We start from the raw sequence: 12,583 nt of genomic DNA, 5'->3' as shown, positions 1-12,583 counted from the left end.
GCGTCGGTTGAGCCTTGAAAGCCAGCCGTTGCCTAACGGCGCCGTTAAGAAAAAGCCGCTGAGATCAAGTAACGGACCGAAACTATTTTCCACCCGAGGTACCGACGCATCTGTCTGATGCTCCCATGTGGGGTCCAGCTTCCCGTGATAGACTGAAGGGTATGCAAACGAGTGAAGGAAATAAGTATTTCGTAGCGACCGCTTTATAAAGTGATCCGAGATCGAAGAAAGAGGCGAACTCGACCTTTTTTGGTTGATCGTGATCGGTTCCTTGCGATTCTTGTTGTTGTTCGACCGGGGAGCCTTTGTTTGGTCGATCACCAGGCGGACGATCTGTGGAGCGACCCTGGTCGGTCAATGGATTCTCGGGGGACGGTGGAGTCGCCGGAGGCCGCGAGGCCCGTGGCGGTGGCGCTCGACTTCACCGACGCGGAGGTGGCGTCATCCCGCGCGAGGATCCCCAGGAGGATACGGCGGAGGCTCCTGGAGGGCAAGAGCAGCGGCCCCTCCAGCGTGGAGGAGATCGAGGCCAAACTCAGAGATGCCGACCTCAGGAGACAGGTAGTCTCTTGGAGGAAGTTGGAGCCTCTGGTCCTCTTTTGGCGATTCTGATCACGTTTTTGCGTCGAATTTTAGCTTCTTGTAGACAGTTTGAAGTTTTCATTTTCTCTCCGAGGTGGGAGGTCTTTGTCTCTTGAAATTTGGTTTTGTGTCGAGGTTTAACTCGGACAAGATGATCTCAGAAGGTAGGTATCTGCATCTTGACGTCATCATTACAGAAAAGATTGAATCTCTTCTTGAGTGTTTTCTTGGGTTTCACTTTTTTCGCCTTTTCTTTTCTGGTGAGTTCGGTTGCAGGTTTTTGGTGTGGGGGGGTTCCTTTAGGGGTCTTTTCCTTGTGGGGGTTTTGATTGTAGGTACGTTGTTCATTAGTTTTTCTCCTAGCTTGTTTAAGTTGAGCCTTTTCTTTTCTTTTCTTTTATTTGATAGCTTCTCGGTTTCTTGATTCAGTTCGTTTCTTGGTGTATAATTTTGATTCTTTTTCAATGTTGGCTGTGTTTTCATTTTCGTATTTGGCAAATTTTTACTGTTATGTGTTCTCAAAATTTTGCGATTCTTATGGAGCTCCTTCATTTGTGTTTTGTATCTTCGTTTAAATCGGACCCTACTTCTCATGTTTTTACTGATAGCTTTGTGCGTGTTTTCTCCAAATGTGTTATGCGTTTCCATTCGGCATTAATATTCGCTTCATCTGCTTTTGTGGGTTTGAATAACTCCAAATGCTTCTTCACGATCACTGTTTTTCTTCCTACAAAAAAGGGTTCTCTTCTGTTGTTATATTGTTTATAAAAATTGTTGTGTCAAGATTAATTTCGTTTAACCTTCTTTTGTGTGGCTTGTTGCCGCTTTGTCCGAGGACTTCACCTTTGTTCCGCGTGATGGTCTCTATCATCACATACACAATTTTGCTTATAGTTAATACTTTGGGAACTGTGTTGCTGGTGTAACTCCTTCCAAAATTTGAATTTATGGTACTTTGAGTCACTTATATATAACCTTTTTTTGTTCCATTTTCACAAAATTGTAAGCATCTTTTATACCCTTCTTTCTATTTTACTCATTGGATTTCCTTTTGATGAATTATTGACTTTCTTTCCCTTTCGTCCGTGTTCACAGATTTGCCTGATAACCTCTTTTGCTTCCCACTTTTTTTTTGGTTCTATATCTTCATGTATTTGTTTATGATGTATGGTTAGTCTCTTCTTTTAGTTTATGCTTCCAGAGAAACAAACGGTCACTTTGGTATTTTCAGTCATTCTCTAATTATAAGCCATTCAATGGCACAACTTATTACTGTTAGACCAAATTGCCATTTTTATTAAGATAGATTCTAAATAGTGGTTTTATTGTTGGTTTCTGTTGGATGCCATCTTTCTAGCTTTTGCTGTTGAATCCATATGCGTTTACCTTTTCATATGGAGGGTCTCTTCTCTTTTAGGCTTGATATTTGATTTCACCTCTTTGCTTTCACATCACCGAATAATTTTCCTTTTTAGGAAGATGTAGATTTCGATTGGGGGTTCTTATTTCTCATGGTTGTTAATTTTGAAATAAAACCTTTTGGTGCAGCAATTTCATGAATGGTTATCGAGCAAGGCAAGACCAAAACCAAGAAGCCCCTCATGGTCATCAGGAGAGGATGATCCTGGTCAAAGGCTTGAAGCAAAACTTTTTGCAGCCGAACAAAAGAGGTAATTTTCCCAGTAGTCTCAACTTTGTTTATTATTATGGGTTTCTCCATCATGTGTAATATTTCTTCACCGTGCAGTTTTTCTGTAACAGTTCACTCGGCTTTTAGCTTTGAGGAATGTCTAATGTTCTATTTCCAGTATTTGAAACCATTCTCTTTTTAGTTTCAGTTATTATTATTATTATTATTATTACTATTACTATTATTATTATTATTATTATTATTATTTGTTCCATATGGCTTAAAGTTGTTTTTGACTATATTGGCATGCTCCCACTGACAATATGATAACCTAGCTTATTCATTTTGGTATGTCTTGAAAGGCCATTTTATGCATGCAACACTGTGGTAAGCTTCAGTTAGTCTGATCGCTTGGCTATTTCAGTTGGATATATTGCATAATTTTGTTATCAAAAGTGTTCTCCCCTTGAATGAATAGGTTGAGCCTTTTGACAAAGTCACAGATGCGGTTGGCTAGGTTGGGTGAGTTACGACAAGCTGCTAAAAGTGGGGTAAGAATGCGTTTTGAGAGGGAACGTGAAGAACTGGGCACAAGAGTTGAATCTCGTGTACAACAGGCCGAGGCAAACCGCATGCGCCTTATTAAGGCTCATCTTCAGAGAAGGGCTGCCATTCAGGAGAGAACTACAAGATCTTTGTTGCAACGGATTATCCGAGAAAACAAGTATAAAGAATGTGCGCTTTCTGCAATCTTCCAGAAGCGTGCTGCTGCTGAGAAAAAAAGGATGGGTTTGTTAGAAGCAGAAAAGAAAAGAGCACATACTAGAGTAGTGCAGGCACGGAGGATAGCCAAAACTGTGTACCATCGAAGAGAAACTGAAAGGAGAAGAATGAAAGAGCAGTTAGAAAGTCGGCTTCAAAAGGTATGTGCTTGCTGTTCTAGGTTCTGTTTGATAAATATTATGGTCTTATATTCTACCTTAAATACATGTTGCTTTGGTGAAATACTTACTATCTATTGGCAGAGATTATACCAAGACACCATTTTAGATCATATAGTAGGATCTCCTGACAGGCAGTTATGTAGTGTCTGCCAGTGTTAAATGGTTTGGTTGCTTGAGACTTTGACAAACTGCTCTGATGTTCAGGCAAAGCGACAAAGGGCAGAGTATCTGAAACAAAGAGGTAGCCTACGTAGTACTGCACAACTCAATTTAATCAGACATGGAGATTTTCTTTCAAGAAAATTAGCAAGGTGATTTTTGTGCATTAGTTGATAACGTCCTAATTCTTTTTAACTTTAAATTTCTCATAGTTAATTGGATGTTTAGGTGCTGGAGGCAGTTTGTGAGATTGAGGAGGACTACTTTTGCTTTGGCTAAAGCTTTTCAGGTTTTGGAATTAAATGAGGAGTCTATTAAAAGTATGCCATTCGAACAGGTTGCTCTCCTGATTGAATCAACCACATCACTTAAGACAACGAAAGCCTTGCTGGAACGGCTGGAGAGCCGTTTTTCACTTCTACTATCATCTGGACCATCAGGTGTGGAGAATATTGATCATCTGCTTAAGCATCTGGCTTCTCCAAATAGAAAAGTTCCAACTAACAGAACACCAGGAGAGAGAGGTGGAACAAAAAGAGGGGCCGTCAGAGAATCTAGGAGTGTTGAAACAACAATGTCTAGGTACCCAGTTAGAGTAGTTCTCTGTGCTTACATGATATTAGGCCATCCAAATGCTGTTTTCAGTGGTCAAGGGGAGCGTGAGACTGCCTTGAGAGAGTCCGCTATAAGCTTTCTTCAGGAGTTTGAGTTGTTAATCAAGGTGATATTAGGTGGTCCTAAAAGTGCTCGCTTATCAAGTCAATCATTTTCAGATGTGTCTTTGGATCTTCATAAAGAGTCATCTAATAGTTTGCCTCGGGAGCAAAGTTTCAGATGCCAGCTGAGAACATTTGACTCAGCATGGCGTTCTTACCTGTACAGGTTTGTGGTATGGAAAGTGAAAGATGCTAGATCTCTGGAGGAAGATCTTGTGAGAGCTGCTTGCCAGTTAGAATTGTCAATGTTGCAGACATGCAAGATGACTGCAGAAGGACAGCCATTAGATCTTAGTCATGATATGAGGGCTATACAAAAGCAGGTGTGTTTGATCTAAATACTGCTACATGGTTTTGGACACAGTAATTTACTTGGAACTTGCATGAGACACAGCATTCAGTGTTTCTGAATACCAAAACAGGTTTTTTTGTCTGAGTTTTTTTAGACTTACTACTTTGCTAAACAGATAGGCTTGCATGTCACATATATGACCAATGTTTCCAAATCATGTGAATACAAAGTGCTTCTATATCTGAATAAATTGCTACTTTTCCCTTGAATGCTCTCTACCTATATGTGGAGTTAACATATTTATGTATGAGCAACTGGTGACCTTGTCAGAGCTATCTAGTGTTCGACTGTCTTGGTCATGGTACAAGTTCTGAATGTAGTAGTTGTAGCTGAGGTTTCAGGAAAGGACCTTCAGAAGGTTATCCAGAAACGACTCTTGAAAATTTTATCATCTTAGGCGACATGTAGAAGACACCCAAATTTGAGGAAAGGATTTTCAAAAGGTTATATAGAAATGACTGTTGAATATTTTGTCATCTTAGGCCACATGTAGAAGTTACCTAAATTTGAGGGGTCGTTTTGGCAAAACAATCAACAGCACATCTCCTATTGGGATGGGGAACTTGGTCTCGAGGCTAAACAAATCTTTTGAATGGTTTTGCATACAGTTATTGGATTGATGACTATCTAGAAACATATTATTTCTCTTAGAGCAGACAGCAGCCTGGTTATGATAATAGTTTTTTTTTTTTTTTTGTCTTTGTTCATTGGCTGTTCAATGTGGTATTTAAATTAATATGAGCTGGTTGTGACTTGTGATGGTGTCCTAAGTTAATATTTCATTTTTACCATTACTATCTGAATTACAATTTGGATGGCAAAATTACAGATTTTTTTAAGACTCTTTATCTACTCCTTTCTGAGGATCCTCATGGTGACAAGGTTGACTAGTGTGGAGCTTTTATCATTATTATTTCCTTGCAGTCATCATCATGTATGAGAGGCAGGGGGACAAATGACAATGACAGAGGGTGAGAGAGACCGGATGGAGGAGACTAAAGCAAGTATGGTGTCAATAAATGGATTCAAGCAGATGAGGGGGCAAAGAAAAGGATTAGGATGTAAAGGAAGTATTGAATAGGACAGGGAAATAGGTCGGATGTGTTGCTTTTGAGAGAGCTGGAGCGTATTAGAGTAAGGATTGTGTTCTTATAGGAATTGACTGCAAATCCAAGGGCATATTTTAACTTTTTAGTTCATGTGGTAACGGTTGAGTCAACATTGTGAAATCTTACTAGACCATGACATTATATTTTCAGCAATGACAGATATTCTCTGTCATTACAGGTGAGAGAGACCGGATGGAGGAGAGTAAAGCAAGTATGGTGTCAATAAATGGATTCAAGCAGATGAGGGGGCAAAGAAAAGGATTAGGATGTAAAGGAAGTATTGAATAGGACAGGGAAATAGGTCGGATGTGTTGCTTTTGAGAGAGCTGGTGGGTATTTAGAGTAAGGATTGTGTTCTTATAGGAATTGACTGCAAATCGAAGGGCATATTTTAACTTTTTAGTTCATGTGGTAACGGTTGAGTCAACATTGTGAAATCTTACTAGACCATCACGTTATATTTTCAGCAATGATAAGATATTCTGTCATTACAGGTGTTTCCTCATTAATTTTTTGTTTTTCCAGACACCTTGAACTTATAAGATCTTTTGAATACTTGGTTCGTCGGATATTTACCAGAAATTATTTATTTATCTTTGCATTTATTATCCAACGTATGGTTTTGGCAATTTTAGGTTATTGAAGACCAGAAACTTCTAAGGGAGAAAGTACGACACCTGAGTGGCAATGCTGGTATTGAAAGAATGGAAAGTGCTTTATCAGATACAAGGTTCAAATTCTTTGAAGCAAAAGAGAATGGAAGCCCTTTAGCAACCCCTCTTGCTCATATTTCATCAACTTCAGCATCTAAGTCTCTGGGAAAACAATTGGTTTCCGTGTCTCATGAGCACAATGTTGAGATTAAAGGGAGATCAAATCGTGTGGTTCGTTCTCTGTTTGGAATTTCATCTTCCACGCAGCCCCGAGTTGGTACAGAAGTTCAAAATGTAGATGTTCAATCCAGTTGCACAGTGGGAACACAGTCGTCACCCACGGAGAATGAACTCCTTGTGAATGAAATAATGCATTGGGGCCATGGATCTTTTTCTAGTAATCCTGACACTATCAAATCTGAAGAGATTGGTATCAAGGTAATTGTAATCTTCCTCCAAAATTTGACATTTAAAAGATTTGAGTTTTATCTACGAGCCATCTCATAACACATGAAAGTGACTAGTTTGTGTTTTATGTAAGCCATCTCATAACATACGACAATATTTGTAAAAATATTTTTGATATACTTATATAGAGATTTAACTTCTGAACTATTAAGTTCTTTGAGAATGATCAGTGGTGCACTGTGGGCTTTGTTTCACATAATGTGGCACTCATTTGGTTTTTCTTTTTTCTCTTATTTCTTTCCAATATATTGGTTCATGTCATTAAATCTATTGCAGATAGTTGTTCTACTGTCCTCTGAGGTTGATCTCCGATGTATTATATTTTGTTGGGCCATTAATTGATTCTGTTTCATGGTTTTTCATTCTTACAGATTAAAGAGACAATGGAGAAAGCATTTTGGGATGGAATATTGGATTCTTTGAAGACAGGCAGACCTGACTATGGTAGAATACTAGGCCTTGTGAAGGAGGTACGAGATGAGTTATGTGATTTGGCTCCACAGAGTTGGAAGCAAGATATTCTCAATAGTATTGACCTTGACATTCTATCTCAGGTATATCCTCAATCAATTAGATGTTAAACTAAATGTGTTGGTACTTGTTTTCATTTATACCCTCTTTTAACATGTCACACTTATTGGTCCACTACGATATTTGATCCTTGTTTTGATGTCCAACTTCAAGCTCACAATTTTCTTATTTGGTCAAAGGTCCTTGACTCAGGCTCTCAGGATATAGATTATTTTGGAAATATTCTAGAGAATGTGCTGGTCATGCTGCAGAAACTCTCTTCTCCTGCAAATGAAGATGACATGAGAAAAGCCCACCAGAAGATGTTGAATAGTTTGACAGATATTGCTCGATCCAGTGACAAACAGAGTAACTCTTTTGTTGTTGCCTCGATCAAGGGTCTGCGTTTTGTTTTGGAACAAATACAGGTTAGATTCTTGGATCATTCAGCGAAGTACTTTAGTGGTTACCAACTACTATATTCTCAATGAAAAAAAATATTTTTATATTTTATCAATTTAATTGATTGTATCATCCTTGAACTTTTCTAGATGCATTAGTCTCTTCAGATTTGTCAATTTCTTTAAACATAATATTTACATGACATTTGAATCTCCTACTGTCAATGCTAATGAATATTTATTTTGAATGGAGTCAAAAAACCTTCTTATCTTCGTTAGAGAGGATTCTGAGAATATGGACTGGTATCCTGTTCTGAATAATTTCAACACACACACACACACGTATAGATATAATTTCAACATAATATATACCTAATGCTCTTTGGGGTTTTTATATTTTGTTAGACAGGAAACCTTATCTTTGATGTCTGATGAACTTCTAGACTTTATGCAACAAAGACATGAACCGATGCTTTATGATAGTGCTCACTGGAAAGCCTGGTTTTTGGAATTTGTGCACTTATAAATGTTGTCATAAGTTTCAAAAAATTGAATTAAGTGTTCTTTTGACAGACACTAAAAAAGGAAGTCAGTGTAGCCCGTATAAAGTTGATGGAACCACTCATCAAGGGATCTGCAGGGTTGGAGTATTTGCAGAAGGCATTCACTGACAGCTATGGATCTCCTCTTGAAGCTGCTAATTCTCTTCCAGCAACTCTTCGTTGGTTATCCCCATTAAGCAATAGTTTGGAAGAGGAATGGAATGAACATATTGATCTCTGTTCTATTTTCTTGGCAAATCATGTGAGCTCTTTTTTCTCTATAAAATTGGCCTTTGCTCATATCGTGTTACCATAAATGTTCTACTAAAGTGTAGCTGGACATACTTAATCCAGGGTCTTCCTGTCACTGCTGTTCGAACAGGTGGTGGCCTTTCAGCATCATCAAAACAGCATGATGGTCTTTTTAATGCTTCAGGTAGATTTTTTTAATAAATGAGACTTACAATATTTCTGACAAAGTAGTTGTGGGTCTAGTTCAGTAGTGATGTACATCTGCACTATGTTTGGTCACAATTTTAAACAGCACAATCGGCATTGATCTTTCTTCTTAGCAGGTGTTGATGAACTACCAGAGTGCAATGGAGAAATGGTGGACAAGTTGGTAAGGATTGGTTTGCTAAAACTTGCAAGCGCGATAGAGGGATTGACATCTGAGACCATCCCCGAAACTCTTAAACTTAATGTTTTGAGATTAAGAACTGTTCAGAGTCAATTCCAGCAGATAATTGTCATCGCAACAAGGTGCGGTTTTGCTGCTTATTCCTTGAAGTTTTGCTTTGTATTAGTAAATAAAATGGTCTGAAGTTAGAAATTTTCCTTCTGTTATTTATCGCACTGATCATCGTATGCAGCATTTTGGTCCTTCAACAAGTTCTCCTCAGTGAGAAATCTATTGCGTCTTCGGAGTTGGAAGCTGTAATATTAAAAACTGTTAAAGGGCTCTCAGAGCTCTTGAAAAGTTCACCTGATGTGGGTGTCAAAGATATTATTGAGGTGGTGGTGAGATCATCAAGCTCATACTCAAATACCTCTTCGGAAACAAAGCTCCAGAGCAGAAAGGAGATGATGGCAGGAATGCTTACAAAAAGTTTGCAAAACGATAATGCTGTCTTCGCAAAGGTTTCACGGTCGATCTATTTGGCAGCACGAGGAGTCGTACTTGGTGGGAGTGGGGCCCGAGGGAGGAAACTGGCAGATGCAGCGCTCAAGCGAGTCGGGGCCACGATGCTCTCTGACCAAGTGGTTAATGTGGGCAACGTGCTTATTATGATGGCGATCGTCACTGGCCGTGTTCATGACCCATGGTATAGGGTCCTGGTATGAAGATTTAGTGGACTAGTCAGTGTCTTGTATCTAAGGAAATAGAATAAAGACTTCTAATCTGGATTTGTGGGAAAGACCTGCAAATTATGATGTTCATAATTCATCGAGTTTCAAAATTGTTGCCAATGGTTCCTTACCCATCTTCTTTGGGCTTTCGGTGACTCGAACATCGCAAAATGTGGTGAGGAAGAATCTCCATATTTTGATGGACATAACCGTGGAAAGATGTGGTGTATATCAATGTGAATTTGTCACTTATTTCACTTCTTCCTCTTTACAGGTTTGTGTATGCCAATAGTGATTCTCTCTCTCTAGTCATCCTGTCATTACACTATATTGAAGGTCTCTTGCAACACTAGGAGACTGGCTATCTCCAGGAAAGACAGCAAAAAGATTTGGAGGCAGGTTTGTGTATGCCGATGGTGATTCTCTCTCTTAGTCATCATGTATCATTACACTATTTTTAGCAATTATATGAACCTGAAGATCTAGTTGAGAAGTGAATTTGAAGTCCTTCCACATTCTGAGGCTATCTATTATACACATTTGGAGGTTTCCATGGTGTTGTGGGTGCAACCCATCACATAGACTCAGGACATGTACTTGGAAGATACAATGTGGAGGCAAAAGAAGAGGTTTTGGATGCTCGAACACATTGAGGGCAGAGAGAGCAGCAGTTGTCTCTTTTATCTTTCTCCTCTTTGTTCTGGTGTGAGTCCTCCTTTGCCGCAGCTGGGGCAGCTCTTGAGACCAAATCCTTGGCAGTCAAAGCACCTGAGACATTTGAAGTCAGGTGAAGCAGTAGGCCATGATTAAATGGTGATCCAAAAATGAATCGAGTCATTTACTTACTTCCATCTCTCGAAGATGTTCCCATTCTTCTTGTTCTTTCCTGTTCCCTGCAGTCAATATGGCACTGGGTGAGTTCAGATTTTTTTTTTTTCCCTCTACAGATCCTTCACATCTTGTTTCAGCCTCTCTCTACCTTAAACCATGCTGAAGAAAGAAAACTTGAAAGCATTTAATTTTGGTCTGGAAACACAAAAGCTGCATGGATGATTGCATCATGATAGATAAACAGCATGGCTGGTGAGGCAGATTATACTTTTCCTACTATGAAACATGATGTGTGTTCTCTTTCCTACACTTTAAACAGGTTAGTGATTGCAATCTGACCTTACACCCAGGGCATTCAATTGCACCTTTTCCACCGCATTTTTGACATCCTTTCGATACCTAAAAGAAATCAGTTTATCCAATTGATATTACATAAAAAAATATATTTATTTGATTTTAGTTTGTAGAAAATAATCCTATGTTCTGCATCATAGGCCACAAATTCTAAAAAAAAAAAGAAGTTCTAAACCATGAGCATGAGTTCTATTTTCTTGTTCGCACAGATTCTTCATGCACAAGGTTGAACTTGTTTACAGATTTTTACTTCATTCAGTTCTAATCAGAATGATTTTTTTTTTCTTTGAAATGAAGATAAATTAAATACATACTTTTTGCTCTTTAAGAAAAAGGAAGCAAACATACAGGTTTGACAGACACAGCCCCAGATTTTGATGAAGAGACTCCACTCCTCTTTGCCCTTGTTTGCCATGGGTGAGGACATGGTTGTGGATGACTTCTCAGGGAGGGTACTGTGGCTATCTCCATGACTTATTATGTCTGCCTCCAACTTTTTTTTGCTGTCTTTCCTATTTCTACAATTGATTAGGGAGTATGATATTTATTGTTATCAACAGCAGGAGCCACAAGTTTTGGCCAGTGGTCTCCCCCTTCTTATCTTCCTTCAGATACTTTTATCCACACAGCTTGGATGTGGTGCACATTCTTTCCACTACTTCCAACAGTTCAAGGAAGAGACTGTGATGTAAGCTTGTTGCTTTTACTAGACCATTCTAACATTCAATTGAGCATACACTTTAATTATGTTTACATTACTCAATTGCACACCTTGAATTACTCTGCCTATACTATTAATGTAGTGTTTCTGAAGCCAACATGGTAAGAATCAATTCAGTTCATCAATGTTATATCATTGTTCTTGTCAGGGATGACATTAAGATATTCTTTAAACAATTCAACAAAGCTAACTACAATAACAATAAATAAATAAATATAATGCACTTGTAACAAGTCAAAAACCTAGTAGAAAGTCTAAAGACCTAACATAAGAAGATAAACAAGTGTGGTTGGTGTTGGCCAAGAAGGATTCTTTATTTTTCTTTCCCTCTCTTGTTCACTCCCATTCAAACTCAATAATTCTCTTCCAAAAACTACTAATCATCTGACATACTTCTAAAATGCATGGATTAAAGTACCTTAAGAGCACACAAACCAAACCATAGCATGATCATGATCATGATCATGATCAGATCTTAAAGGAACTCATTGGTAGAATGAGATGGCTGTACTTCAAGTGTACCACCATCTTCTTCTTCACTGTAGGTTCTAGAGAACTGTACTACACTTCTCCCACCTGCTGCTGCTGCTTAATTTCATGTTTAGGTGTGATGGAAGTTGTCCTTTGACATTCCATGTATTCACAAACTCTAACTTTGATTTGTACACACCATGCATCAATTTTTCTTTCCTTGCTGTGCCAGGACTCTTCACAGATTGGAAAGGAAGAGGAAATGTCTGAAACCCTTGACATGGATGATGGAAGGCATTATATAATTGTGGATGGATGCCACAATAATTAGTATAATGGAAGGAAGAGAGTTTCTTTAGAATATATACAATTAATCAAAACAATAATTTTAAAAACTCATAAGAGCAGGCAGGTCATAATACATCCTTTATGCTTATTAGTATAAGCTAACAGAAGTTAATATTATAATTTTGTATTTTGTTTTTGTTTTATTTACAATGACATTTTTTGATTTTTTGACATTAGGATGATAAATAATCATGGTTTAGGAGGTAACACCTCACTCTCATGTGGTGCAATCCAAATCAAGAGCTTATTTAATAGTTTTGGTAATTAGGTGAAGTATTTTACTCCTTGAAGAAGAAGAAGAAGAAGAAGAAGAAGAAGAAGAATATGACACAGAAGACATGTATATTAATTATTATTGTATTCATTCACCAAATGATTGCAAAAAAGAATACATCATTGGAAACTCAACCTACTAAAAGATTGCAATTTGTCCTACATAAAT

General features: G+C 38.2%; 2 protein-coding genes across 4 annotated transcripts; one reads left to right on the top strand and one right to left on the bottom strand.

The window, feature by feature from the left end:
* The first annotated feature begins 234 nt into the window (after positions 1–234).
* LOC135588514 (uncharacterized) lies at positions 235–9,673 on the top strand. Of its 3 annotated transcripts, none has more exons than XM_065080676.1 (12): positions 235–561; positions 2,131–2,252; positions 2,730–3,135; positions 3,361–3,467; positions 3,544–4,354; positions 6,128–6,583; positions 6,985–7,167; positions 7,324–7,551; positions 8,098–8,328; positions 8,421–8,502; positions 8,639–8,828; positions 8,939–9,673. In XM_065080676.1, the coding sequence occupies exons 1-12, from the start codon at positions 358–360 to the stop codon at positions 9,408–9,410; spliced, it is 3,492 nt and encodes a 1,163-aa protein (XP_064936748.1). In that variant the 5' UTR covers positions 235–357; the 3' UTR covers positions 9,411–9,673. The 3 variants fall into 3 exon arrangements, with proteins under 3 accessions (XP_064936748.1, XP_064936746.1, XP_064936747.1); XM_065080674.1 differs by having other exon boundaries at positions 236–561; positions 2,691–3,135; XM_065080675.1 differs by having other exon boundaries at positions 237–561; positions 2,691–3,135; positions 8,642–8,828.
* Positions 9,674–9,902: 229 nt separating this feature from the next.
* LOC135588516 (protein PHOTOSYSTEM I ASSEMBLY 2, chloroplastic-like) lies at positions 9,903–11,129 on the bottom strand. Its single transcript, XM_065080677.1, has 4 exons — positions 10,950–11,129; positions 10,587–10,646; positions 10,263–10,309; positions 9,903–10,184 (listed from the first exon to the last, which is right to left on the bottom strand). Exons 1-4 carry the CDS (start codon positions 11,070–11,072, stop codon positions 10,097–10,099), a joined length of 318 nt encoding a protein of 105 aa, XP_064936749.1. The 5' UTR covers positions 11,073–11,129; the 3' UTR covers positions 9,903–10,096.
* Between the last annotated feature and the right edge of the window lie 1,454 nt (positions 11,130–12,583).

This window comes from Musa acuminata, chromosome BXJ1-8 (genome assembly GCF_036884655.1).
Source record: "Musa acuminata AAA Group cultivar baxijiao chromosome BXJ1-8, Cavendish_Baxijiao_AAA, whole genome shotgun sequence".
NCBI classification, from domain to species: Eukaryota; Viridiplantae; Streptophyta; class Magnoliopsida; order Zingiberales; family Musaceae; genus Musa; species Musa acuminata.
The sequence above is the reverse complement of the archived record's forward strand: the minus strand, read 5'-3'. Positions and strand labels throughout refer to the sequence as shown.

What these genes read in the sequence shown, in the direction of transcription:
- LOC135588514 (XM_065080674.1), top strand. Translation starts at nt 358, where the DNA reads ATGGATTCTCGGGGGACGGTGGAGTCGCCGGAGGCCGCGAGGCCCGTG. An exon ending in TAGAAAGTCGGCTTCAAAAG is followed by an intron (nt 3,136 to 3,360) that starts GTATGTGCTTGC and finishes TCTGATGTTCAG; the next exon opens with GCAAAGCGACAAAGGGCAGA. An exon ending in CTGAAGAGATTGGTATCAAG is followed by an intron (nt 6,584 to 6,984) that starts GTAATTGTAATC and finishes TCATTCTTACAG; the next exon opens with ATTAAAGAGACAATGGAGAA.
- LOC135588516 (XM_065080677.1), bottom strand. Translation starts at nt 11,072, where the DNA reads ATGGAGATAGCCACAGTACCCTCCCTGAGAAGTCATCCACAACCATGT. An exon ending in GGGCTGTGTCTGTCAAACCT is followed by an intron (nt 10,647 to 10,949) that starts GTATGTTTGCTT and finishes GATTTCTTTTAG; the next exon opens with GTATCGAAAGGATGTCAAAA. An exon ending in TTGAATGCCCTGGGTGTAAG is followed by an intron (nt 10,310 to 10,586) that starts GTCAGATTGCAA and finishes TATTGACTGCAG; the next exon opens with GGAACAGGAAAGAACAAGAA.